The sequence below is a fragment of the Coprinopsis cinerea genome (assembly GCF_000182895.1).
Source record: "Coprinopsis cinerea okayama7#130 chromosome 8 map unlocalized cont3.8, whole genome shotgun sequence".
NCBI classification, from domain to species: domain Eukaryota; kingdom Fungi; phylum Basidiomycota; class Agaricomycetes; order Agaricales; family Psathyrellaceae; genus Coprinopsis; species Coprinopsis cinerea.
The window spans coordinates 1,288,017-1,309,586 of NW_003307537.1; the positions used below are offsets into that span (position 1 = coordinate 1,288,017).

The 21,570-nt window shown below is 50.3% G+C and overlaps 8 protein-coding genes across 8 annotated transcripts; 4 read left to right on the forward strand and 4 right to left on the reverse strand.

The window, feature by feature from the left end:
• Positions 1 to 100: 100 nt before the first annotated feature.
• Positions 101 to 786, reverse strand: CC1G_15006 (hypothetical protein). Its single transcript, XM_002910629.1, has 2 exons — positions 428 to 786; positions 101 to 367 (listed from the first exon to the last, which is right to left on the reverse strand). Exons 1-2 carry the CDS (start codon positions 765 to 767, stop codon positions 147 to 149), a joined length of 561 nt encoding a protein of 186 aa, XP_002910675.1. The 5' UTR covers positions 768 to 786; the 3' UTR covers positions 101 to 146.
• Positions 787 to 1,078: 292 nt separating this feature from the next.
• Positions 1,079 to 2,438, reverse strand: CC1G_15007 (hypothetical protein; the record flags this gene model as incomplete). Its single annotated transcript, XM_002910630.1, has 7 exons — positions 1,079 to 1,186; positions 1,240 to 1,414; positions 1,469 to 1,507; positions 1,562 to 1,826; positions 1,888 to 1,967; positions 2,037 to 2,175; positions 2,396 to 2,438. The coding sequence occupies 7 exons, from the start codon at positions 2,436 to 2,438 to the stop codon at positions 1,079 to 1,081; spliced, it is 849 nt and encodes a 282-aa protein (XP_002910676.1).
• Positions 2,439 to 3,747: 1,309 nt separating this feature from the next.
• CC1G_15008 (hypothetical protein) lies at positions 3,748 to 4,226 on the reverse strand (the record flags this gene model as incomplete). Its single annotated transcript, XM_002910631.1, has 4 exons — positions 3,748 to 3,818; positions 3,880 to 3,935; positions 3,985 to 4,036; positions 4,076 to 4,226. 4 exons carry the CDS (start codon positions 4,224 to 4,226, stop codon positions 3,748 to 3,750), a joined length of 330 nt encoding a protein of 109 aa, XP_002910677.1.
• Positions 4,227 to 5,264: 1,038 nt separating this feature from the next.
• Positions 5,265 to 6,867, forward strand: CC1G_02929 (hypothetical protein; the record flags this gene model as incomplete). The annotated part of the gene is made up of 8 exons (XM_001835789.2): positions 5,265 to 5,546; positions 5,647 to 5,857; positions 5,920 to 6,008; positions 6,064 to 6,115; positions 6,144 to 6,188; positions 6,238 to 6,404; positions 6,442 to 6,544; positions 6,675 to 6,867. The coding sequence occupies exons 1-8, from the start codon at positions 5,282 to 5,284 to the stop codon at positions 6,865 to 6,867; spliced, it is 1,125 nt and encodes a 374-aa protein (XP_001835841.2). The 5' UTR covers positions 5,265 to 5,281.
• Positions 6,868 to 7,214: 347 nt separating this feature from the next.
• CC1G_02930 (hypothetical protein) lies at positions 7,215 to 8,697 on the forward strand (the record flags this gene model as incomplete). The annotated part of the gene is made up of 6 exons (XM_001835790.2): positions 7,215 to 7,421; positions 7,479 to 7,574; positions 7,636 to 8,059; positions 8,113 to 8,252; positions 8,303 to 8,522; positions 8,573 to 8,697. The coding sequence occupies exons 1-6, from the start codon at positions 7,242 to 7,244 to the stop codon at positions 8,695 to 8,697; spliced, it is 1,185 nt and encodes a 394-aa protein (XP_001835842.1). The 5' UTR covers positions 7,215 to 7,241.
• A 162-nt stretch (positions 8,698 to 8,859) lies between these two features.
• CC1G_02931 (mitochondrial 54S ribosomal protein YmL16) lies at positions 8,860 to 9,659 on the forward strand (the record flags this gene model as incomplete). The annotated part of the gene is made up of 2 exons (XM_001835791.2): positions 8,860 to 9,428; positions 9,479 to 9,659. Coding segments are annotated over 2 exons (623 nt in total), but the record flags the coding sequence as incomplete, so codon positions are not given.
• A 131-nt stretch (positions 9,660 to 9,790) lies between these two features.
• On the reverse strand, positions 9,791 to 16,829 carry CC1G_02932 (SPO14; the record flags this gene model as incomplete). Its single annotated transcript, XM_001835792.2, has 23 exons — positions 9,791 to 9,818; positions 9,869 to 10,212; positions 10,269 to 10,373; positions 10,424 to 11,375; positions 11,430 to 11,569; positions 11,620 to 11,694; positions 11,757 to 11,843; positions 11,911 to 12,070; positions 12,123 to 12,177; positions 12,236 to 12,410; positions 12,545 to 12,569; positions 12,693 to 12,758; positions 12,823 to 12,919; positions 13,029 to 13,096; positions 13,149 to 13,216; positions 13,274 to 13,367; positions 13,431 to 13,469; positions 13,528 to 13,706; positions 13,768 to 13,896; positions 13,951 to 14,236; positions 14,684 to 14,742; positions 14,790 to 15,187; positions 15,239 to 16,829. 23 exons carry the CDS (start codon positions 16,827 to 16,829, stop codon positions 9,791 to 9,793), a joined length of 5,220 nt encoding a protein of 1,739 aa, XP_001835844.2.
• A 2,166-nt stretch (positions 16,830 to 18,995) lies between these two features.
• Positions 18,996 to 20,055, forward strand: CC1G_15009 (hypothetical protein; the record flags this gene model as incomplete). Its single annotated transcript, XM_002910632.1, has 4 exons — positions 18,996 to 19,009; positions 19,260 to 19,477; positions 19,721 to 19,739; positions 20,016 to 20,055. The coding sequence occupies 4 exons, from the start codon at positions 18,996 to 18,998 to the stop codon at positions 20,053 to 20,055; spliced, it is 291 nt and encodes a 96-aa protein (XP_002910678.1).
• Between the last annotated feature and the right edge of the window lie 1,515 nt (positions 20,056 to 21,570).

Genomic DNA, 21,570 nt, shown 5'->3' on the forward strand with positions numbered 1-21,570 from the left:
GGAAGTTTTAGTCTTAGAGGCGCTGCTGGCGGGGAAACAGGTCTCGCTAGTCTGGGCATGTGCGACTCATTGGGCCTCAGGTCTGCCGAACACAAATCATTTGTTTATACACTACTGTACATCTATTTTACAATTCAACTCCACCCCTAGTCAATGGGTATTACAGTGCTTTCTTTGTTCTCCTTCGCTTTTTGCAGTATCACCGTCAGCACCCCGTTCTCCAACTTGGCCGACACGCTCTTGGGGTCAACTGGCTGGGGGAGCCAAACGGTGCGGGTGAAGGAAAAGTTATTTGAATAGTTGACAGGTCTTTCTGCCGATATCTGGGTGTGACTCTCGTCCTTTTCCGTGATGGCTTGGGCAGTGGCTGGAGAGACGGTGGAGGTCAGCCGGGGGTCCATGAGAGACGGAACATCAGAACACCTACCATTCTCCTTCGAAGATCCAGAATCTTCTGTGGCAGGCTGGGAACGACCCCTGCCCACTATCTTCCCTTGGATGGTGAGGCTTTCGCCGTTGTCGCCCAACCGGATTTCGAGGTTCTCCTTTTTGATGCCTGGAAGGTCGGCATCGACGATGTACTGCTCCCCCTGCTCCGAAATATCGACTGCAGGACGAGTTATAAGGTTGTTGAAAGGGTCGATTGCTCGAGGGTTCGAGAGACTCGGGTATCCTCCATAGAACCCTGCCCCAGCGCGGCCAAACGGCTCTTCGAGCAGTCGGAAGAGAGGGCGGATTTCGTTAAAGAGAGAACGGCCAATGGACATAGCTATATGGAGATATGCGTTTCGAGCGTACTGACCTCCTAGTCTCTCTCCATCTCTCCTTTATATACTCCCTAGAGCAGCGGGAAAGGAGTCACCTACTCCTTTCTGCTCCTTTCTCGAAATTCCGACGCCGATCGAGAACATTGGAGGTCGCTCCAATCTTGGTAACCACCCCACCTGCCTGGACTTCGTTCCAGAAAGCCATAGAATTAGGAAAGTCTAGGGTTACAACAGAATACAATGATGAGATGATAGGGTAACTACATATGCAAAAAATCGTGAAGAGATGCAAAGGGGCGAAGATCAGTGCTTCAGGATGGTGCGGACGGGTGGGGATGTTCAACCACCCACTCTGCCGATACAGCGTGCTCCTGGTTGTCGTCATCCTCGAACTTGAGCTTGTAAATTGGTTGCTTGGCCTAGGAGTAAAGTAAGGCTCCATGTAGAAAGTTCGAGAACGAAAGGCACTTACCCCGGACAAGGCCGTCATCTGCTTGGGAGTAGCCATGACCTCGGCACGATAGAAACAACTTGTATCAGGATACAGTCCTAGAACTGTCGAACCCACTGGAAACTCGTGTAGAGAAGATGCTTTGGGATCCGGAAGTGGGATCACAAACTTCTGAGGAGCAGTGAAGCTCGCAGCCCTAATGACCAATCAGTCAGCGTCAAAACCCCCCGATCTAAGCCACATCACTTACTGCGAGCCTTCCTGCTCTTCAGCGTCTCGGACTTCATATCTATAGGTGAGAATTAGTTTAGCGTTACCTATCATCACAGCGGAACGCACGTACACGTATTTCCCTTTCTCACTGCTAACAACTCTGATGACGATGGCAAGAATCCAGTCTTCTTCAGAGTTGGGGTTTACCCGACTGTTCCACAATGCGACTTTACGACCGCCTTGCAGCGGATGTATCCTCTTCTTATTGGACGGCCCTACGGAGCTCGTTCGCGGGGGAAGAGTTATAGAGACCCCCCGACTCGAGCTTTGAGTTTGCCCTGGTGTGGGCGTACCAGCAGGAGATGAAGCTCGAGGCGCTCGCTTAGCTCGTTTATCTGGGGATTGGATTTAGTCCAGACTGCCGTTCCTTGGCAAAAAATAAAAATAGAAAACTACCTGCAACTGTAATCTGTTCGGGTGGTGCCTTCCTTAAGGCCATAAGAACCTCAAGGTGCTCCAGAGCAACGTGAAGTAATCTGTGCGAGGACAAGTCAATACCAAGAAATCACCACTTCGAACAAATAAAAATCCAGGAAAAGACCTACTGAGCTTCAGCGTCCGCATTCTTTCGAACTTCATCCAATGAAGTCGAGAGTTTCTTGTAGTTCTCTTTAAGGCTCTTCCAGCCTTCTCCGGGTAGATCATCGTCCGTGGGCCATGTGGATATTAACCTGTTGGCGCGCCCTACCAAGTCCAGCGGTGGGTAATTAGAATAGTGCTTCGCCAGATTCCTCAGAGCTTCTGCGCTCCTGGTCCAATATTCCACATCTACCAAACACCAAGTGTCCAAGTAAATGACAAACGAAGGCATTTGCAATTCGAATGCGCATCAGATAGAGAAAGCGCCAAGAAAACGTTTCGTTAAATCCCCGATGACGAATGGTGAGGAGCTGTGCAAACCCACCTTCAGAATATAGCCGTGATGGGCCACCTCGTCGTCTATCCATGTTCGAAATGGCTAGAGGGTGGATATGTGGAAGAAGAAGGACTTCCTGGTGGCGTCTTTCATGAACTCATTAGAAAGAAACGGTCAAAGACACAAACGAGGCCCGGTGACATATTCAAACTCCGCTCTGTTTGGACACATGCCTTCCGAATGGGGCAGATGGACCGAACTCCGCAAGGTGGTCTCGAGTTCGAGTGGTGTGAAAGGGGGAGTTAGGCCAGCAAAAGAGGGCGTCAATGTGACTATGGGTGACCAGGTAACTACAGTCTCCTTGGAAAGTGTCTCTGAGCGTTTTTGTTCGTTGACATGGTGTGACATTGGCCCTTCACACAGTGGAACTTCGCGATCGGGCACTAACTACCCCAGAAAGCAGAACTTGCAGTCCCTGGGAACACAGGTCCTGCTGTGCAGGCGAAGATAAGTTCCTCCAAAAGTGGTCAGTACGAGGCAACTAACCATACCAGCGCACTCCTCGAGTTATATATCTGATCCGTCGGTACCACATCTTCAGTTATGTAACATACAACCTTCCTTCCACCTGGTGCCTGGAGCTGTGTAAAGCTCAAGAGGATGCAGTCAACAGTATCTTCTTGAGCTCCTCGCAGACAACGCCCTAAAATCTACATCCAACGTTGTCACTCACACATCCCACTCTTCCCGCGCCTACCAAGCAAGCGATTGTTTCTGGGATCATGCGGTAGGCCCGTTCCACGCTGTTCCACGCCCGCTATCCAACACCTGGGGTCTAACGTATACAGTGTCCCTCGACTTCGCCGGTGCGCGATCTCCTCAGGGCCTGCCTTAACCTTTTCAGCACACCTCTTGTGGTTGGGGCAAGAACGGTGGTGCGACGAGGATACCCTCCTTCGATTCAACTGTATTGAGGTCTGAGCCCAACGCCAGCCGGCCAAATTTTGTTATATGGGGGACCGCACCGGACAATAATAAATAGGCCTTATTTCGAGATTACATAGGCTTATTTCATCAACAAGCGGGATGATTCCATGTAATACTTATTTCATGAATATACTTTGTTATCTGGACACGCATGCGATATCCTTAATTGCAGCGGACGACCCTTTTTCGGGACTTAGTCTTATTTCATGGATACAGTACTATTTGCCGACTAGTGCTATTTGTAACTTACATGGGAGATTTGAAGTAGGAAACGTAGGTTCTGTTATTCTCAGTGCTCTTTTGATAGGACACGCTAGGTCATAATTACTGTTGACTTCTAGGATAGGCGGGATGCGCCTTGATCTGTCCACTAGCGGATAGGCGGCCCGCCACATGACACGTCGCGATCCCATTCAGCGCTCAGCGTTTGGGCGCTCACGGCCAAGGAAATGGGCGTTAATCCATAGCTCCGGTTCACTATAACCTGGAAAATGTAATGGAAAAGCAAAGCGATCCGCTTTCCAAGAAGCCGTAGAATTACTTACCTAGGTGAAAGCATATCGAACTTGGATAAAAGCAAATACCCTTCCCCTTGACACCGCTAGCCTGTTCCATGATTGTCAATGGGGAAACTTCTCCATACGACTAACCTTGTAGTGCCACCTCGCCTCCTGACCCTCAGGCCTCTCCTGCCCGCGGGTTCTGTAAAAGCGGATGTAACTCAAGGCAGTGAATGCTTACCAGTCAAGTTCTTCCATATGAATGATAACTCATCGAAGCCGGTGCCGCAGTGCGGCGTGTAACTACCATAGCCTTTTGCACCTCGCCGTCCGAATTCTTTCTCTCCACCACTTCTCGAGAGGAACTTCATGAGCGTCTTCAACATGCACATGGTCTGGCGGAAAGCCCTAAAGCGCCCTGCTAGTTCTGAGCCTCCCAGGTCCTGACTGTCCAGTGTCAGTTGCCGTAGCGATGTTTTCGAAACTTACTGAGGGTCTCCCAATATGTATATCATGACATACAGTCTTCTGCTTGGCCCTTCTTTTGTTTGAGTGCAACGCGACTCCCGATGCCCATAGTGTTGGAATCTACTCGCTGGGTCCAAGGTAACCGCGTAGGATGTCTGTATTTTACGCTGCCTTTCGAGCGCTTTTTTTTTTTTTTTTTTTTTTTTTTTTTTTTGAAAGCTAAGATAGGTTTTCCTACGCAGATTCTGAGCTTCTTGAGACCCACAAACGCGCCTGGCGCTCGTCGTCGCGTTGGCGAGTCGACGCGTTTTCACCGATTCGCTTGGGGGAGTGTGGGGCTTGGCGCCCCGATTAGCGGACCGTGGCTTGCCAGGCTTGATTGTGGGGCGACCAACGGTATTCATAGATTCTAGAATAAGGTATATATTATTTAGAGTGTAGCGACTGCTATTGGTGAAATAAGATGTGTTTCGTAAATTGCAATACTGCGGGACTCTGGCCTATCGATGAAATAGGCCTTGACCTTGAAATAAGACCTACCTGTGAAATAAGGACTATCACTCACATACAACTGTTCGCTAAATTACTCGCAGGCTTCGATCTAACGCGTATCGTCGAAGGAAACATAAATTTGATTTGCGGGCAGGGCTATTCACAGGGGTCCCACTATCTCACACAAGGGCTCTCTAAACTGCAAGTGGGCGGCGTAACCGCGAAATAAGGACGTCTAATTCTCAAATAGTGGCTATTTGGTTTTGTCTGATGCGGCCGCTTATATTGTTATGTCATCACCCGCGGGCATTAGATAATCTAATCCATACGAATAGGGGGCCTCTCTGGTAAACCAGCAAGCGGAGCATCTCTCCCAGTTTGCTTCTGGTTTCCATATCCTTGGATAGCTCGCTTCGACAAGTCAAACACCGTCTAACCTCAATATATTGCCCTTATCAACACCAAGCGCAGGATAACTGCGAGAGCAATGTCAGCCTCCAAGATCAGCCAACTCCCCATCATCAATATTGCACCATTCCTCAACGACAATCCGAATGACGAACCTCAACGACTGGCAGCTTCCCAAGCACTCCACCGCGCCTGCGTAGAATTTGGGTTCTTCTATCTCAACCTTGAAGCGTTCATCGATCCCAAAGAACCGGAAGAACTCACGCGATTGGGGAGAGAGTTCTTTGGGCTGCCGCAAGAGGAGAAGGACAAACTCGCTTTGAGGAACCAGGATTATGCAAGAGGTGGGTGATGAATTGTTGCCATTACATTGCTTTTCGTAGAGTTGAAGAGAGCAAACAAGAAGACAAGTGTATTGATCAACGAAGCTTCATCTATAAACAGGTTACCAGCGCCTAAAGGAGAACGTTACGAACGGCAAAGCCGATAACCACGAAGGGCTCGATTTCTATAAACCTGTCGCGAACCCCGACAAGGCGAAACCGCTTTGGGGAGAGAACCAATGGCCAACAAACGAGATGGTCGTGGGGTTTAGAGAGAAATACGAAATATGGGTGAACAAGATGAAGAAGCTGGGAACGATCGTTATGAGAGCGTATGTTCTTTTGTTCATGTGGTATCGACTTCATTTGACCCCAATCTCGCTGGTGCATCCAGTATGGCCGTCGGCCTGGGAATGGACGAAGACGAACAAGAAGATTTGCTAAAGAAGGTTGATGATAGCTTCTGGGTGATGAGAGTTATAGGTTCGTTAGAATCATATCCGTAGAGCTGATGCAAGCGAACTCACCGTGACCTCAGGGTATCCCCCATTGCCCAATGACCACGATGGATTCTCCTGTGGGGCACACAAGTGAGTCTCGACACCCGTCCAATCATAGGATATCAGCGCTAACGACAACCACCAGAGACTACGGCTGCCTAACGTGAGTGACCGGTCTCCCTCTCCTTCCACCAGTGTTGACTGTGGTGCAGATTCCTACACGCCGACCCAACACCCTCTGCTCTTCAAGTCTTCCTGCGTAGACCGGGAGCAAAGGAAACAGACGAACAAGGACTTCCCCGCGAGCAGGGCGAAGAAGAAGGCGTGTGGATCAATGCGGACCCGATTCCAGGTTGCGTTGTGTGCAACATCGGTGAAAGTGAGTTAATTCTCTGCGCCCTTCATGCGGCGGCTAGGACATGGGTTGACCGGGTCGAACTGCATAGTGTGGGAGACGTGGACGGATGGGTTATACAAGTCGACTTTACACAGGGTTGTGCACCGAGGCTCAAACTATCGGTAAGCATGCCTGGTTGAGTCAGGAAGGATCCTTTAAGACCTGACCCCTTCCTCCCCTACACGTATGCTGGAACCAGAGTATCGTACGTGATCAGCATATCCCGTTTCCCAGTTGTTGACGCATCTGTAGGATCCCGTTTTTCTTTGAGCCAAACTTTGACGCGCTGGTCGAGCCTCTGCCAGCAGCTCTCCGCGCGAAAGCAAAAGAGACGGGCGTCAAGTTGGAGGATATCCGGCCAGAGAAAGAACCGATTGTATACGGGGAGTTTTTGATGAAGAAAGTGGGCAATAACTTTGCTGTCGAGGGTAGAGATCGATACTAGAAGTCCTGTGGAATCTTGTTAGACAAGGGGACGAATACGTAGCTTGCGCACCTCGGCTGTGTTGAAGTTTGGTCTTGATGGTTCCTCTGAGAACCCGGAACGGACTCAGCGCTCAGCGTCGGCGTCATCGCTGGCCGTCATTCACTTTGCTCCCTTCTGAAAGCCACCACTCGTCTGTATTCACCCTGAGGTTTTCTCTATCCCATCCATTAGACAGCTTCAACGAGATAAGCCCAAGACAAGCCTTCCGAACTTCCTTTTTATACCCCCAGCCACGTGACATGGCCTCAATCCTGACTCGGATATGGCTCCCTCGAAATCTCTTCTCTCATCGATTTCTACGACCTCACAGTTGCCTGTATACACGACGGAACATGTCTTTCCAATCGACCGTCGCTGGCCTTCCAGCCTCTGTCAAAGATCTCGTCCTCAAGGTCACCCAAGATGGCACTGATGCCACTCTTCTCGGAGAGAGCGAAGCTGATCAGAAGAGTGTAAACGGTTGGATCGAGAAGACTGTAAAGGGAGAGATTGGCAAGGCCGAGAACCTCAAGGTGCGTTGTGCCTGTATATCTTAGCGACGAGGAGACTGAATTTTCGGATCTGACTAGGACCTGAACGAGATTCTGACGCCCAAGACTTATCTCGCGACAAACTATCTTACCGCCGCCGATGTCGCTTTGTACGGCGTCCTCCACCCCTCTTTGGTATGTAATCAAGCATAACGAATCTTCAAAACATTTATCAGACTTTTCTTGCTTCCATTAGACCGGTCTCAAAGGAAACGACTTCTTCACCCACCCATCCGTGACCCGCTACTTTGACCACATCCAATCCCAACCGACTGTTCGATCATCCGCAGATGCACTCCAACAACAATTCCCTCTCATACCCATCAGCCTAGAGAACGCACCTGGTGTAGAGCGCAAAGCTGAACCTTCTAAGAAGAAGGAAAAGGCTCCAAAGGCAGGCACTGAATCCGCTGCTGCTGAGGGCAAGGGCAAATCGAAAGAAAAAGCACCCGCTGCCGCCGCCGAAGGAGGGGAGAAGGCGCAGAAGAAGGAGAAGAAGGCCAAGGGTCAGGAAGAGGGCGGTAGCAAGAAGAAGGAAAAACAGAAAGCTCCTGCTGCTGTTGACGATGGCCCTCCTGCACCTTCTATGATCGACCTTCGGGTTGGACACATCGTCGACGGTATGTTCATGTTTTTCCTGTTGTTATTCCTAACTAACCGCTCTCATTTATAGTTGCCAAACATCCCGACGCCGATGGATTGTACATTGAACAAGTCGACCTTGGTGAGGAGACTGGGCCTCGTACTGTCGTCTCTGGTCTTGTCAACTACATCCCTATCGAAAAAATGCGAGATCAATGGATCGTCGTCGTCGTACGTATAATATTTTCGCCGTGAGATATAGCTCGCTGACTTCTTGCAAGTGCAACCTCAAACCTGCCAACATGCGTGGTGTCAAGAGCCATGCCATGGTTCTGTGCGCAACACACAAAGATGGCAAGGATGCTGGCATTGAACTCGTTCGACCACCCGAGGGCTCCAAGCCTGGCGAGCGTATCTACTTCGAAGGAGAGCAGTACGAAAATTCAACCCCTCTTTCCCAGCTCAACCCTAAGAAGAAGATCTTTGAAGCCATCCAACCAGGTACGCCCCCGTATATCGTTCCTACATTCGGTGTGCTCACCTCATTCCAGGTTTCACAACCCTCGAGACCAAGGAGGCTGCTTGGGTCAACCCCGAGACCGGCACTGTCCACAAAATCCGTACAAAGGATGGTGTCTGTGTTGCCCCCACATTTGTCGGTGCCTCGCTTTCTTAGAGCATGTAATTAGCATAGAGCAAAAAGAGAGTACATTCCGCATTCTCCGGGATTTCGAACTGACGCGTTCCACGCGTTGTTGTGCGATGACTTTGGAACCAAACAACCCGACGGCGCGGGTGACCAAAAACTTGTCGGTGCAGGTCGTTCCAAGTGCCGTCACAATGCTAGCTCAATCCCGAGTATTGGCGTCCTCCTCGTTTAAGCGGTCGTTCAGCACCTCATGTCGCCTCAACTCTCACATTGGTCGTGAACCAATCAAATACAGCCCAGAGGTCACCCTTACACGTACACCGACCGCGCTCTCAGTCAAAGGTCCCAAAGGAACGACCGCGGTGCCTCTCCACCCATTCGTCCAGCTCGACATGTCGACACCGAACACCCTCTCCGTCTCTGTTGAAGACGCTAAAATCAAACAACAACGCCAAATGTGGGGGACGACACGGACACTTATTGCCAACGCCATCACCGGTATGACGGAGGGATTCAGTGTACCTCTGTATTTGGTTGGAGTTGGATACCGAGCTAGCTTGGAGAATGAGGGCGGAAAGAGGATTCTGAAGATGAAGCTGGGTCATTCGCACTTCATTCACATGGAGGTCCCGCCACATATTGGGATTGAGGTGCCGAATGCAACCAAGTTAGTGTTGTCGTGTACGGATAAACACGAATTGGGACTGTTCGCTGCCAAAGTTCGGGCTTGGAGAAAACCAGAGGTCTACAAGGGCAAGGTGCGTTTTGCTTTAGTTTTGAAATTCTGGCCACTGACATCGTGACTTAGGGCGTCTTCATTGGCAACGAACAAATCCGGCTCAAGAGCGTCAAGAAGAAGTAGTCGTTAACACCTCCCCCCCTACACTTCCTCTTCGCTGTCGTAATACTCTCGCATCATCTCACTTACACCACTCTGCATAGATAATTCAGGATCCCATAAACTAGTTAATAGCGAAAACGCGTCCAACATGTGCACACACCAAACAGGCAAAAGTGAGCTTCTGTCCTGGAACAGTGTATCGAAGAAAAAAGTCCAAATGTCTGGCACATTAAGGAGGGTAAACTAATGTATGCATAGCGAAACCGAACTAGTCTCCAGCTAGTTGTAGATGGGTAATGGCAGCAACCTACACGTACCTCGTAAGTGGACGCCCTTCAAATTGAAATTAGAACCCACCTATCCGCATTGAACAAAAAGTTGTTCGCGACATCTTCCCCTTCCAGGAACCTTGTGGGGTAGACCACCAGGTGTCCGTTCAACTCACCCAGCAACTTCTCCATCTGGTCTCTCTCCCACTTCTCGAAGACTTCGGAGCCTTTGGCAGGCCTTGAAGGGGGGCGCTTGAAGGACTCATTCGTCGCGGCAGATGATGGCGCTTCCTTGGGTTCTTTGAGCTCTGGTGGTTGCTGCTCTGACGCATGGCCTTCTTTACTGGTTTCCGAAATCACGTCGCTCGTTGTAGCAAGCCCTGCGTCCTCTTCAGACTCAGACGATACGCGCGTAACGGGGTCACTCGGGGCCTGAGGGAACACGGTCAATGATTTGTTTTCCCATCCCAGCTGAACAGCACACCCACAGGTTTGTTCAGCTTATCGTGGTGCAAGATGAATTCCTTGTACTGCTTCCAGGTCGTTACGAGGTCATCCGGGATTGCGTGGAAGACCTTTCTGTAGATCTCCGTCTAGCCACGACGTTAGTATCCGTCCCCGCCCTCGCGCTAGAAAAACTCACATTGTGTACCGCACTGGCAACCCATTTGTCCTTCCAGAACTTGTCGCAAATCGGATCCTCGAAATCGTCAAACGAAATTTGGGGGCGAGTCGTCGGGACAGTCCAATTGGATTTGATGCTCATGTTCTTCCTCAGTATGCTGCGTACGTCAGCCGGATTCCTGTCATCTTGGTCCAACGAGGCTCTGGGAGTAGTGCTCCCGCCAGCCTCGAGACGCGTATTTGACCTCGATCTCGTGCGACTTGGAGGTGGTTCCAGCAGCACGAAGTCATCCGTCGAGGTCTTGGCGCTCGAGCCGGTTCTTTCAGTGCCTCCATTCTCGCTAATCTCGATATCTTGTGGTCGCTCTTCCTCGATGATATCTTGTTGGATGTGATGAGGGTTAAACCGTCGGGTTGACGACTCCTTGCGTGGTCGATTTTCCATAATTGTTTTCTCTTCCAGAGTCGGGACTGCTGAACTAGCGAACCCGGTTCGCTTGCTCCCACCAGCTTCGAAATCTTTGCGCTCCTCCTCCAGAGCTTCCGTCGTTGCATCTTGAGCAGCTGGTCCAGCGTCCTTTAGCCCAACAGTCTGCATCCCTTTGGTACATCCCAGGGAAAGCGCATCTGCACCCCCACGGACAGCTAGGCTAGTTAAGCATTTCGTCATGACACCGACGGAGATGTACCCACTTTGCCCAGCTGCCTTCGCACCAAAGTGAACAGCATTTCCGACAACACCCTTATTTTTTCGAGGCTTTTCGACATGGGTCACACCATCCTCCTGAACAGGAACTTCCTCCTTGTCAGGATCCCACGTAGTTTGCTCGAGTTCGCTCTGAACTGGCGCATGCGACATTAGGTTCTCTTCATCCGCGGCGTCAACGTCGATGCCAAGATGTTCGCGCATCAGGCGCATCCGCAGGGTGTGCGCGAAACGGCCGACTTTGAAGGGTTTCCCGGCCATTGTCCTAGTCAAAGATCCGGTCTAGCTTCGCGAACCGTATCGAGACCGTAAGACGCACCCTTCAATGAAATCCGTGTCCCTAATGACGGCAGCCACCTCAGAATCCCGGTCGCCTCGTTGGGATCGTTCATTGATATTCGCGCTCCCGATGATTGCTAACCGATCATCAACAATGCAAATCTTGGCGTGAATGTACACCTATACAAGAGGTCAGTATTTCAGTGGATTCGGACACGTTGCCGACGAACCTGTTCGGTAGTCAGGATATCTCCTCTCATCTTGGCCCAATTTCGCAAAGAGAAGAACGAGATATAATCGTCCGGCTGTCAGCGGTATACGTTTTCAGCAAATCCATACTACTTCCATGTTTAGAGAAGAAACTCACATCGATACCCTCTTTACGAAGCTTGGAGAATATCGAATCAGATCCTCTTGCAATCGTTCGATTCTGACATTCAAGGATTATTCGAATCTGAAGACGATATTGAATCAGTATCAGCTACTTCTGCTCTCCCGAAAGGCAAGATTTCCTGACGCACCGCGCTTGCATCACTATGATCGACAGGGAAGGTGAAGCCGGGAAGAAGGGGCAGCATAACACAACACTTCCAAGGTTTCCCATCTTTGTGGGCGCGGATGATACGCTGAACAAGGGCATCACCAATCTTGTTTTCAATTTTAACTTCGTTGACAGTGGTACTAGATGTCATTCAGCTGGGCGCATTCAAACCAAGATATGCGTTGTGCTTACGAGGTAATGAAGAATTGGTTCTCAATGTAGACGAAGTGCTCAGACAATTGAATCGCTGCGTGGCCCTGATTAGGATAGGAACATGTGAAAACTATCAGGAGTTAACCACATACCTTTCAGATAGGCATTCTGAATGGAGTGCTCAACCCTTCCGGGCGTCCCAGTCGACCACGGTCCAGCGGAACGGACGATTTGAAGTTCGCAGGTTCCTGTCAGGCCCAACTGAGTAAGCTGCCCGGGGCGATACTCTGGCGGTGGCAATAAGAATGGCATTGTCCTCGAGTGGTTCTGAAAAACTTCATATCAGCATTGCGAACAGACGTCGAAATCCGGAAAGAATGCCCCAGCCATCTCAACTCCGAGCATGCCTTGAGATGCACAGAAGCAAATGGCTCGGTGGAGAACTTGCGATGGTGACCAACCTTTATTCTGAGAAGATAGTTCCACCTATGATAATCAATGAAAGCATGCGATCAGTCATCACAAAAATGTGGGGGCAAGTGGGCAAAACCAAAGCAATGGGTATATGCAGAGTAGCTTCGCGGAAAGGTGGGATGAGAATGAACACACCTTTGAACAAAATGCCTTGCCAAGTCACGTGCAGGCTGTCCAACAATCTGAAGCGAGACATCATGCCTGAAGACATTTTCCAGGTTAAGATATCAAATTGGCCCTGTGGACTAGGAAGCCAAAGACTGACCAAGGCATACGAGGCACCTTCGTGCGGTCGTACATATCCTCCTCTGGCTTGTTCAGCGTGTAGAAGTCGCCAACCCTAGGGTTGCTGTAATCCTTCCCTAAATAAAAAAGTCGTCAGATGGGAAGCCTGTTGGGGTACGCAAGGATCCTCGACATCTAAACAGACGACGAGTGGAGCAAAGGAGGCCGAGATACAGAAGTACGTACCGGGCCATATCTCAGGCCTATCAGTGTCCAGCGTATCATCAGTAAGCGCGTGTTGAGGGGTATCCCATCTGCTTTAGGAAGTCAGTGACCGGTTAAAGGCTACAATACCTGGGACCTGACCTGCCAAAACAGATATCAAGGCCACCGAGGAACGCGATAGTTTGATCGATAACACAAAGCTTCTCGTGCTACAAACCTCGCAGTTAGACGGGGGAACGGAGGGCGACGACCGATAGAAAACCAACATGAGCCCAATAGAAGGTTCCAGTTTGGAAATGAGAAGGTGCACGCTGGACCATGATATTAGGATGAAGAGAAGTCAATCTCTGCTTCGTGTAGCTGAACGAGGTGATATATTGGGTGAGAATCACTGCCACAAGCGCATGAAAAGGTCCCCCTTACTTGCTGTCAATTGGAGTTGTTCGATTCGACACTTCCAAGCTAGATGGAGAGCTTTAATACCCAAAAATCGTCGGCACAGAGGACAGAAGAAACTCACTAAAGGACAATATAGATCTTCACCCCTTCCTTGGCCTTCCGTTCCAACAGTCTGTCAAGACGATAGCGGTCCATATTGGGACGGCGCATCAAAACCTCGGGCGATAACCACCAATCATGAAGGTAGATGCTTTCTTTGGCCAGAAGGATGGCTCTAGAAACGTTCCAGAAGTAATCGCGCTGTCAACAGGGTCAGGCCTCAAGGTTAGAAAAATTGTGTTATATGAAACGAGATAATTACCCCATCAACAAGCCATTGGGCTGCTACATTCGTCCTGACAGGCGCAAAGCTGTCGAAACGATGGTGTTTGGTGAAAGGAGATGTCTTTGCAATTCGCTCCAAAGCAGCGATGAATTGGAGCATTTGCCTCTGCAGGGGGGGAAAGGTGAGGAAAAGCTGATGCAAAGGTTGTGACCAACTAACCTCAGACCGTGCATGCAACTTCAGCCTGGTCTGCGAATTGACAATGTAGAAAGTATGTCGAGATACATCTTTACTCTTCGCCAAAGCCTGTTCTGTTGCCCGCTTCACAGCCGCATTCGTGTCTTGAAAGTTGTCCTCAGCATTGCTATCACGATTGAATCCAGCGCTAGCGTCTCCTTTAGACTCCTTGTTTTCGCTGGGCTGCGTGACCGTCAGGATAGGGTTTGGGTTTATCGATGGGTCGAGTAAAGGTGTTCTAGCGCGGTGGATGTCTTCGCTTTCGTCGCTGGAGGAGTCTGGTTCATTTCCATCATGGGTACTACGACCAGAAGCGTAATGGTTACTGCCAGACGCGCTGCGCTTTCTTCGCCCGTCGCGATGAAAGATTCGGGAGACCCTTGATCTGATTGACGAGATTACAGATTTAGTGTCGTCAAAGGCGGCATCGAGTTTGACATTTTCACTACCATGGCGGCTGGTGTGAAGATGTGAAGCAGCTGTGGACGACTCAGCCTCGTGGGATGGTTCTCCAGATTGGGACGAGCGGATGGTTCCAGACGTAGTTGTCGCCGTCGTAGTCCGGGTTTGACCACTGCTGTTGCGCCTGTGATGTGTACTGCTTCTTCCACTGGGAAGTACGGATTGGTTTCCACCATCCGCCTGGCCGGACGGCGGATGGTCATCTTCTCCTTCACTGTCATGATGAAGCAGGCCCAGTCCTTGACGATAGTACCTTTTAGGCCTCTCGATCTTGAAGTCGGAGTCAAGTAGGAAGACATCCCAGACAATTGTCTGTAAAGCTGTTAGACCATTCGAGATAAAAGTTGGTAAGCGCTCACCTCCCCCGGCTGCTCCAGCGCAACGAGGTAACTCTCCCTCACTGCACACCAGCGCCATTCCTTTCGTTCTCTCCACCCCACACTCTTCCTTCCAAATCCTGGAGTGTTATTCGTGGTGGTTCCGCTCCCCCTGCCACCTCCTGAAGGGAGTGTCATGGAAGTAGCTTCAATCTTTAGGTAACCTGCTTTATACTGGGCACCACCGGATTGTGCCAACGCAATCGAAAGCGCCGAGATCTCCAAAAAGGCGGACAATCTGTTTGAGGAAGGATGAAACATAACTGCGCGAATAAGCCCAATGAGATAGTCCTCCAGCTGTTGGCGCTGCAGTCGCGCGAAGTCGGCCTTCGAGATCTTCCCTCCTCCGTCCTTGTTGAGAAATTTGAAATAAGGCAGACCTGTGGCACAACTAGTTAGCTAATCAGTCGAACAGAAGAAAAGGGACTAACTGGTTGTCGGGAATTCGGGTAGGCGTTCGTGGACCTTTCCACTGGCCCCCTGCACAGCATTGACGAGTGTATACTGGCCATGTAATGTCAGGAAATCTTTCAATTCCCTATAAATGACCCACTTCGCGACGCCCGCGTACACGCATTCAATCCTGAAAACGCTCTTGGTTTTGTGCAACGGATGTAACGAGTCTGTGATTCGCAGCTGGAGACGATGTAAGAGGATAGGAACTCGCCGGTGACCTTTCTGGTCACGTTCAAACCATAGCTTTGGCATGAGCGTAGCCAAGCCCCCAGCGATGAGTTCGTCGATAATGTTGACGTTCGGTGACACTGCAACAGCAGGAGGGTTGGCTTCTTCTTCCCTCTCCTCGTGGAGATGAGGGAATAATGCGCGCAACTTGCTCCAGCGACTTCCGGTTGACGGGCCAGTGGCTACATTGTCATCTTTGCTGCCATCGGTAGAGAGTTGCCGTTGGGAAGTGGTTGCAACCGAGCTTGGTTTGTGGTGGGAAGAGAAAGACCACCTTCGTTTGAGGCGTTTGTGTGTAGGGGTCTTGGGCGACGATGGAACTGAAATTGCTCGTTGTTGATCGGGGTGTTCAGCAGTGCCGAAGTTCTTGATGTCCAACTCGTCCAAGGGATTATTATCAGGGACTGGTTGAGAGGCTGTCAGCGCCTTGCCCTGTCTTCTAAAGAGTAGGGAAGACGAGTGGATATGAGGGCTCCCATTTACACTCGACGACGGTGCGGCTACAGATTCCCGTTCTATTTGGGATGCTTCCTTGGGCTCGCGATGGCTGTCGTGGTCGTGGTCCGCAGGTTCGTCGGTTAAGGTTGTTGAAAGGATTATTGAGTTCGCGTTGGACCCGCCAGGGGGAGCAGGCGTAGCGGTACGAGGTGGTTGGTGTTGGTTGGAAAGGGAGCTAAAATATGAATCGCCCGCTCCCGAGGGGGCCTTTTCGTCTCTCGGCGAGTCGTGGAACCATCGCAGACCCTTCGGAAGCCAACTCTCCTCCGTCGAGCGTCTTTTCCCTTTGTCTTTGTGACTTTGGTCTTTCCCTGAGCTGGAAAATGACGATTCGCGTTGGGGGTATTCTAAAGGAGTGCGAAACTCGGGGGCATTGCTTTGAGCACCGTTGACGGAGAAAAACAGTTCCTCGTCAAGGTCTCCGTAGTAAGCCGACTGGTTAGGGGAGATACTTTCCGCGTTGTCCTCTTGGGTATAAGGGTAACGTCCAGTTTTCAGAACTGGGGACTGGGGTAGGGAATATGCAAATGACAGCGAACGTGGAGGGCCTGTTCGGCCTGAAGGAGTGTCGAGACTCGGAGAACGAAGGTGAGATAGTCCAGTTAGCGACATTGACCCGTTATCTGGTCGCAGTGGTAGATTCAACGCTGAATCCGTGGAACGTTGGTTGTGGCCGTCTTGATGGATTCGGTCGTGTGCACCAGCGCATCCAGAGGTGTCGGCATCGTCGATGGCGATTGAGACATGATCGTCGTCGTCTTGATTCTTCAGGCTGGCATCTTCTGGTCGATATCTCGAGGCGCCTGTGGTGACCTGGACGACCTCTGCCAGCTTTGCCATTGCAGAACGTCAGTGAACACGAGCAACCACGCACGGCGCAGTAGCCTGTGACATTGCTGTATTTTGAACTCCGACACCTTGGTACAGTACCTGACGTCACTTGACTCCAGGCAATTCTCTTAGTACCTCTTGTGCCTTATTTTTGGTCAGGCCATTGCGAGAGTTAAAGCGTTAATAGAGATACGAGAGACTATAGATACACCACTGTATCATCATCGGCCTGACTTGTGCAGCATTGGACAGTCTGGTGTAACGTGGCGCCTGGATTCGCAAGTTGTTGAATCAGTACTAAACTTCTGCTCAGTGGAGTTAGCAGAGAACGAGTACATACTTCAATTCGTTTCCCGCATCCTATGAGGCGGAAGTGATGTCGGTATAATGATCAGGACGATGTCGCCGGCGCCTACATAGTACCGAACCGCAAGACATCCATTCCCTCGGGCGCTTAAATTAACTCCGAACGGACTGCGATATTATGAATCTGGTCTCTGACACCCACGAGCCATCCCCACGCTCCACATTCAATCTGCACCCCGTACGACGTCATAGCCAGAGGCTCTGCCCGAGACCAGATATTCTTGAAGGCGAAGTCAACCTTTTGGGGGGTTTCATTCCCGTATTCTGAACTTGAGGGATTTCTCGGGAAGCATTTATTTGGGCCTTTCCACCGCTGTCGCCGTGGTAGGACACTGCGCGTTTGCATCCAGGTCGACAGGCCCCACTCCCTGCGAAAAAGCCGTTGGACCCCATCCAGAACCGGAGGACCCTCTTCCAGATGACGGGGAAAGTACGTATTGAGAAAGTGCCTTCTCTATCAATGATATCATGTTTACTCGGGCGAGCGCTTGTCACCGAGTTGTGCGTGTCATTTCGACGATTGTGGGACAGGATCGGCAGGTAGATGCACCGTTCACTCTTAGGGCAGCATGGATTCGAACTCGATCCCTATAAACAGCTGAAGGAATGGGGCCGGATGCCACGATCGCGGCCCGCTACGGTTTTGTAGTTGATAGTATGTGTGCACTTTGCGAAGTCTATTCCTTCTCGTTTCGTGCACCTCACGTTGCTGAACGGTGCTTTGGAACCCCACTGGAAACCATGTTCTGTGCCCTAAATCCGAGCTCAACGGATACAAATAGCCTATCTACCCCTGTTCTGCTGTCAACGGGGCCGAACTAGAGTATATGCTGAATTGAATTCTCTATTCAATCCTCTGTCACTACTGGTGTGTTGAGTAGAGTGTGGAACCACCAAATCTGGAAAGCTAAACAGCGTCAGAACGGCGAAGTTTTGCCGATACCTCGGAAAAATACAGTTGCCAACGAGCAATGCACTGCAATCTGCGTCCATTAAAGGTAGCTTTTTGAATTGTTCCAGACGATTGTCGTTTGGGGTAGGCGTCAAACTCAAAAGAGACTTCGTTTGAAGTGCGGGGGTCGGATTTCCTTCAGGAAGGTAGACTTCTATCAGAACATCCAACAAGGGTCCACAGTATGTAAGCTTCCAAAAAGTCACTTTCATAGATATTGAAAAGGAGGAGTTGCACTCTTCGAATCTACCAGAGCCACTGAGATAAAGATTCTGGTTGCAAAGATGGCATTCAATACATTCTTCAAGGGCGAGCTTAAAGTCAGAAGCTTAGCCGTATTAGAGTGGCCTTGTAGACGATAATACTGCGGTTTCTTCCTAGACGATCGGAGCTCCGTTTACGCCCTAAGAGAAACACGGACTGAGTGAAAGAAAGTCGCCGGGTCGGAGTCCAAGTTAGCGCCACCTGTAAGAACAGTCGAAGCGGCCGTATTACCACTCGTCTCACGCGGTGTAGATCATGTTTTAATGGAGGCAAAGTATTCAAACTTTTCACAACGAAGGACGGTCAGGCTGCTTGAGCTACGCGGGCAGTCACAAAGGAGTTTGGCAGCGAAGCTTGGTTAACTACCATTCACCGCCTTTTAATGAGTCTCTTGCCCTATCAGACCGGCTCAGCTACAACTGTAGATGGGAATACAACGCGTTACACGCCTCTGCTTGTTATTATTCACTGTACCGGGTGGTTCTATGCCTTCTTCGCACGCGCAGAAGAGAGGAGACTGGAAGTCTGGAGCGGCCCCCACCTCGTGGTTTAACCACTGTCCCCGTCGGTAGCCATCGGCTTTGCGGTTTAGAATGGAGCTGACACGGTGAGCATCAAGCGCACTGGTGCATACACGGCTGAGGAAGTCTGTGTTCCTTCCAGAAAGTGACACTCATCTAGCCCGCGGATCCCCGTGCCATTCCACCCGCAGTGGTGGTCAAAAGTTTGGTACTCAGGCAATTGGATTTCCTGTTAAGAACTACAATGCTGTTAAATGAAGAGAGGCCAATGGCAGAATCTCATTACCGACGTCGCCTCTAAGCCGCGGTAGTTGAGATTCTCTGTGAACGACACAGAACGACAATTTTTGTAATCCAATCCCTCTATGTCTCCGGGTATCTAACGCAGCCTGAAGGAGCTCATGGCCGCGTGGGTCGACCACGAGAGACGTTCTCGTGGAATAAGGTCCGTGGCCTGAAGCACTATAAATGGTGCATCGAGATCCGACTCGCCCGTGGAGCCAAGCACGCGCAAATGCATCCGATCAGTGACTTTCGATGTATTGCCTTAAAAGGTAAATCCTTTCGATGGCGGAGGAAAAAGAAAAATCAGTGTTGAGTGAAAGCAGAACAGAGCACTGGGTCTGAGAGTTAAGATCCAAAAGGTCCGAAAGTACCTCCAGTCTCCCCAGAGAATTCCTTTTTCCACCTAGTCGTCTTTAGTATAAGTTACAACCGACATACATAGTGGTGGCCTGCTAACAACGGGAACAAACCCATGGACCACTCACACCCCATTTGCATATGCGGGGTAAAAGGTACAGGCGATTATGAAGGGTACGTAACCGGAAAACGGATCCTTGAATCCCAGCGTGAATCCTGGAGAAGTTCACAACGGATTCGCGCCGATGCTGGGGTTTTTCCAACCTCTCAACGGCCGTGGTGATTCCCAAGCATCCCGCCACCTATTCAGTATGTAGCGCCGACCCACCAATAGATGACACTCTGCTGAGGTTAGTCTGTGACGCAGCAGGCGAGCTAGCAACGTCCCATGGTGTGGTGGGACATCAGGCAACTGAAATCTGGATGCGATGACAGTGTTGGTATTTTTAGACGTGAAGGCCTCGTTCGTTCACGGGTCACTGAGCGATGATCGTCCTTGCACTCTGTGAAAACAATTGTTCCTATATTTACTGGCCTTTCTTCTCGTAACATGGGGTCTGGTGCCATGATATGAAATAATACATTCGTGTTATACTGCATGCTCCATTTCTCAGAACACAGAAGGATGTGCCCCACGCTCCAGGCTCGGCGGCCTCTGTATTGCAGTAGCGGTGGTAGGCCAGTGAGCGAGAGATGCACTGACTCCAAGTCAGAATGATCAACGGTTGACCTTTCTCGTATCCCTTTTCTGGCTTTGGCGCTCGGCATTTGCCGCTGTGAGGGATAGAGCGCTCACAATCGAAACACCGATCGACCCAACTCGCCTCGTCAAATCAAATTCCCGTCTCGAATGACAATATTGAAGCCTCCTCTATCAATGGCTTTTGAAGAGCGAGAGCCTCACAGCGGTCAGTTCCACGGGTCCTCTGTCAGGCTCGGGAACCGATTTATATGAGTTGTTAAATTTCCCGGGAAATGAAATCACGCTCGGGATTGTGATGACTGAGCTCGACGGTGAGTTCCAATACCTCTTATCTCCATTCTCTGAACTCTGGCCCATCGTCTGGCTCTCAGTGGGGAGGGATGATTCGTTAGGTGCTTGGCTACATGGTTCCGGACATATCGGGAGACAGTTCATTCTCTCAACTCCGAGCTTGCCTGTGATGAAATGGAACCTCAAATCAATCATCATCAACAACAGCAGTGAGAGTTCGAGACGTACATTCAATGGAGAGGCTGAAACCTAGGCTGATGCATCATAGAGGCGCTACCCGGCGTCGTCGAAGTCAACCTTAAGTCGCCGACCAGCCACCTTTACGCCGTCAACCGCCATCTCCCTGTTGAGCAAACGTTTGCTTGTCAGATAAAACTTCGCAGGGTATGTAGTAAATCTGTCATGGCTAGCTACTAGGCACTGCCTATAGCCAGGACCCGCTCTTTCGTCGGGACAGGATAGTCTGATCGCGGACAGAATTTGACTTTTCCTACCAACAAAACGACGGGCGATCGATAACTACCACTTCGGGTACGAGGCATTTGAAAAGCTAATAGGTTGTCTCAAAATAGTAGCTGTCACTTGTCTCTCGACACATAAATGTCTTGCCAATCAGATTTGCTACAGAGCATCCTTCGAAAAATATTGTTAAAGGCGCCGGCTACCAATTCCGAACGCAGAGACGAAATCTCATGCATTGCTCCCATTCTGGGGAATTACCCTGTGAAACCTCGTTCCCTAGACCGCCTTCGGCGAAAGTCCGGATTTGAATGTGGGGAAGGAAGCTAGAAGGGCGACGAGATACCTTTTGAGAAAGAGTGAACCATGACAGTGTGGGGTAAGGAGATGACATACCCTACTCACACCGTGACACGAGATCTTTTGACAAACGGGCCTCTTTTGTCAAATGGTGCTGCTAAAAGATGGGAAGGCGAAGAAGGATGGAAAAAAAAGCCAATCCAATCAGCTATTACTATCCCAGAACGAAAGCCGGAATGGGCATTGCACAGT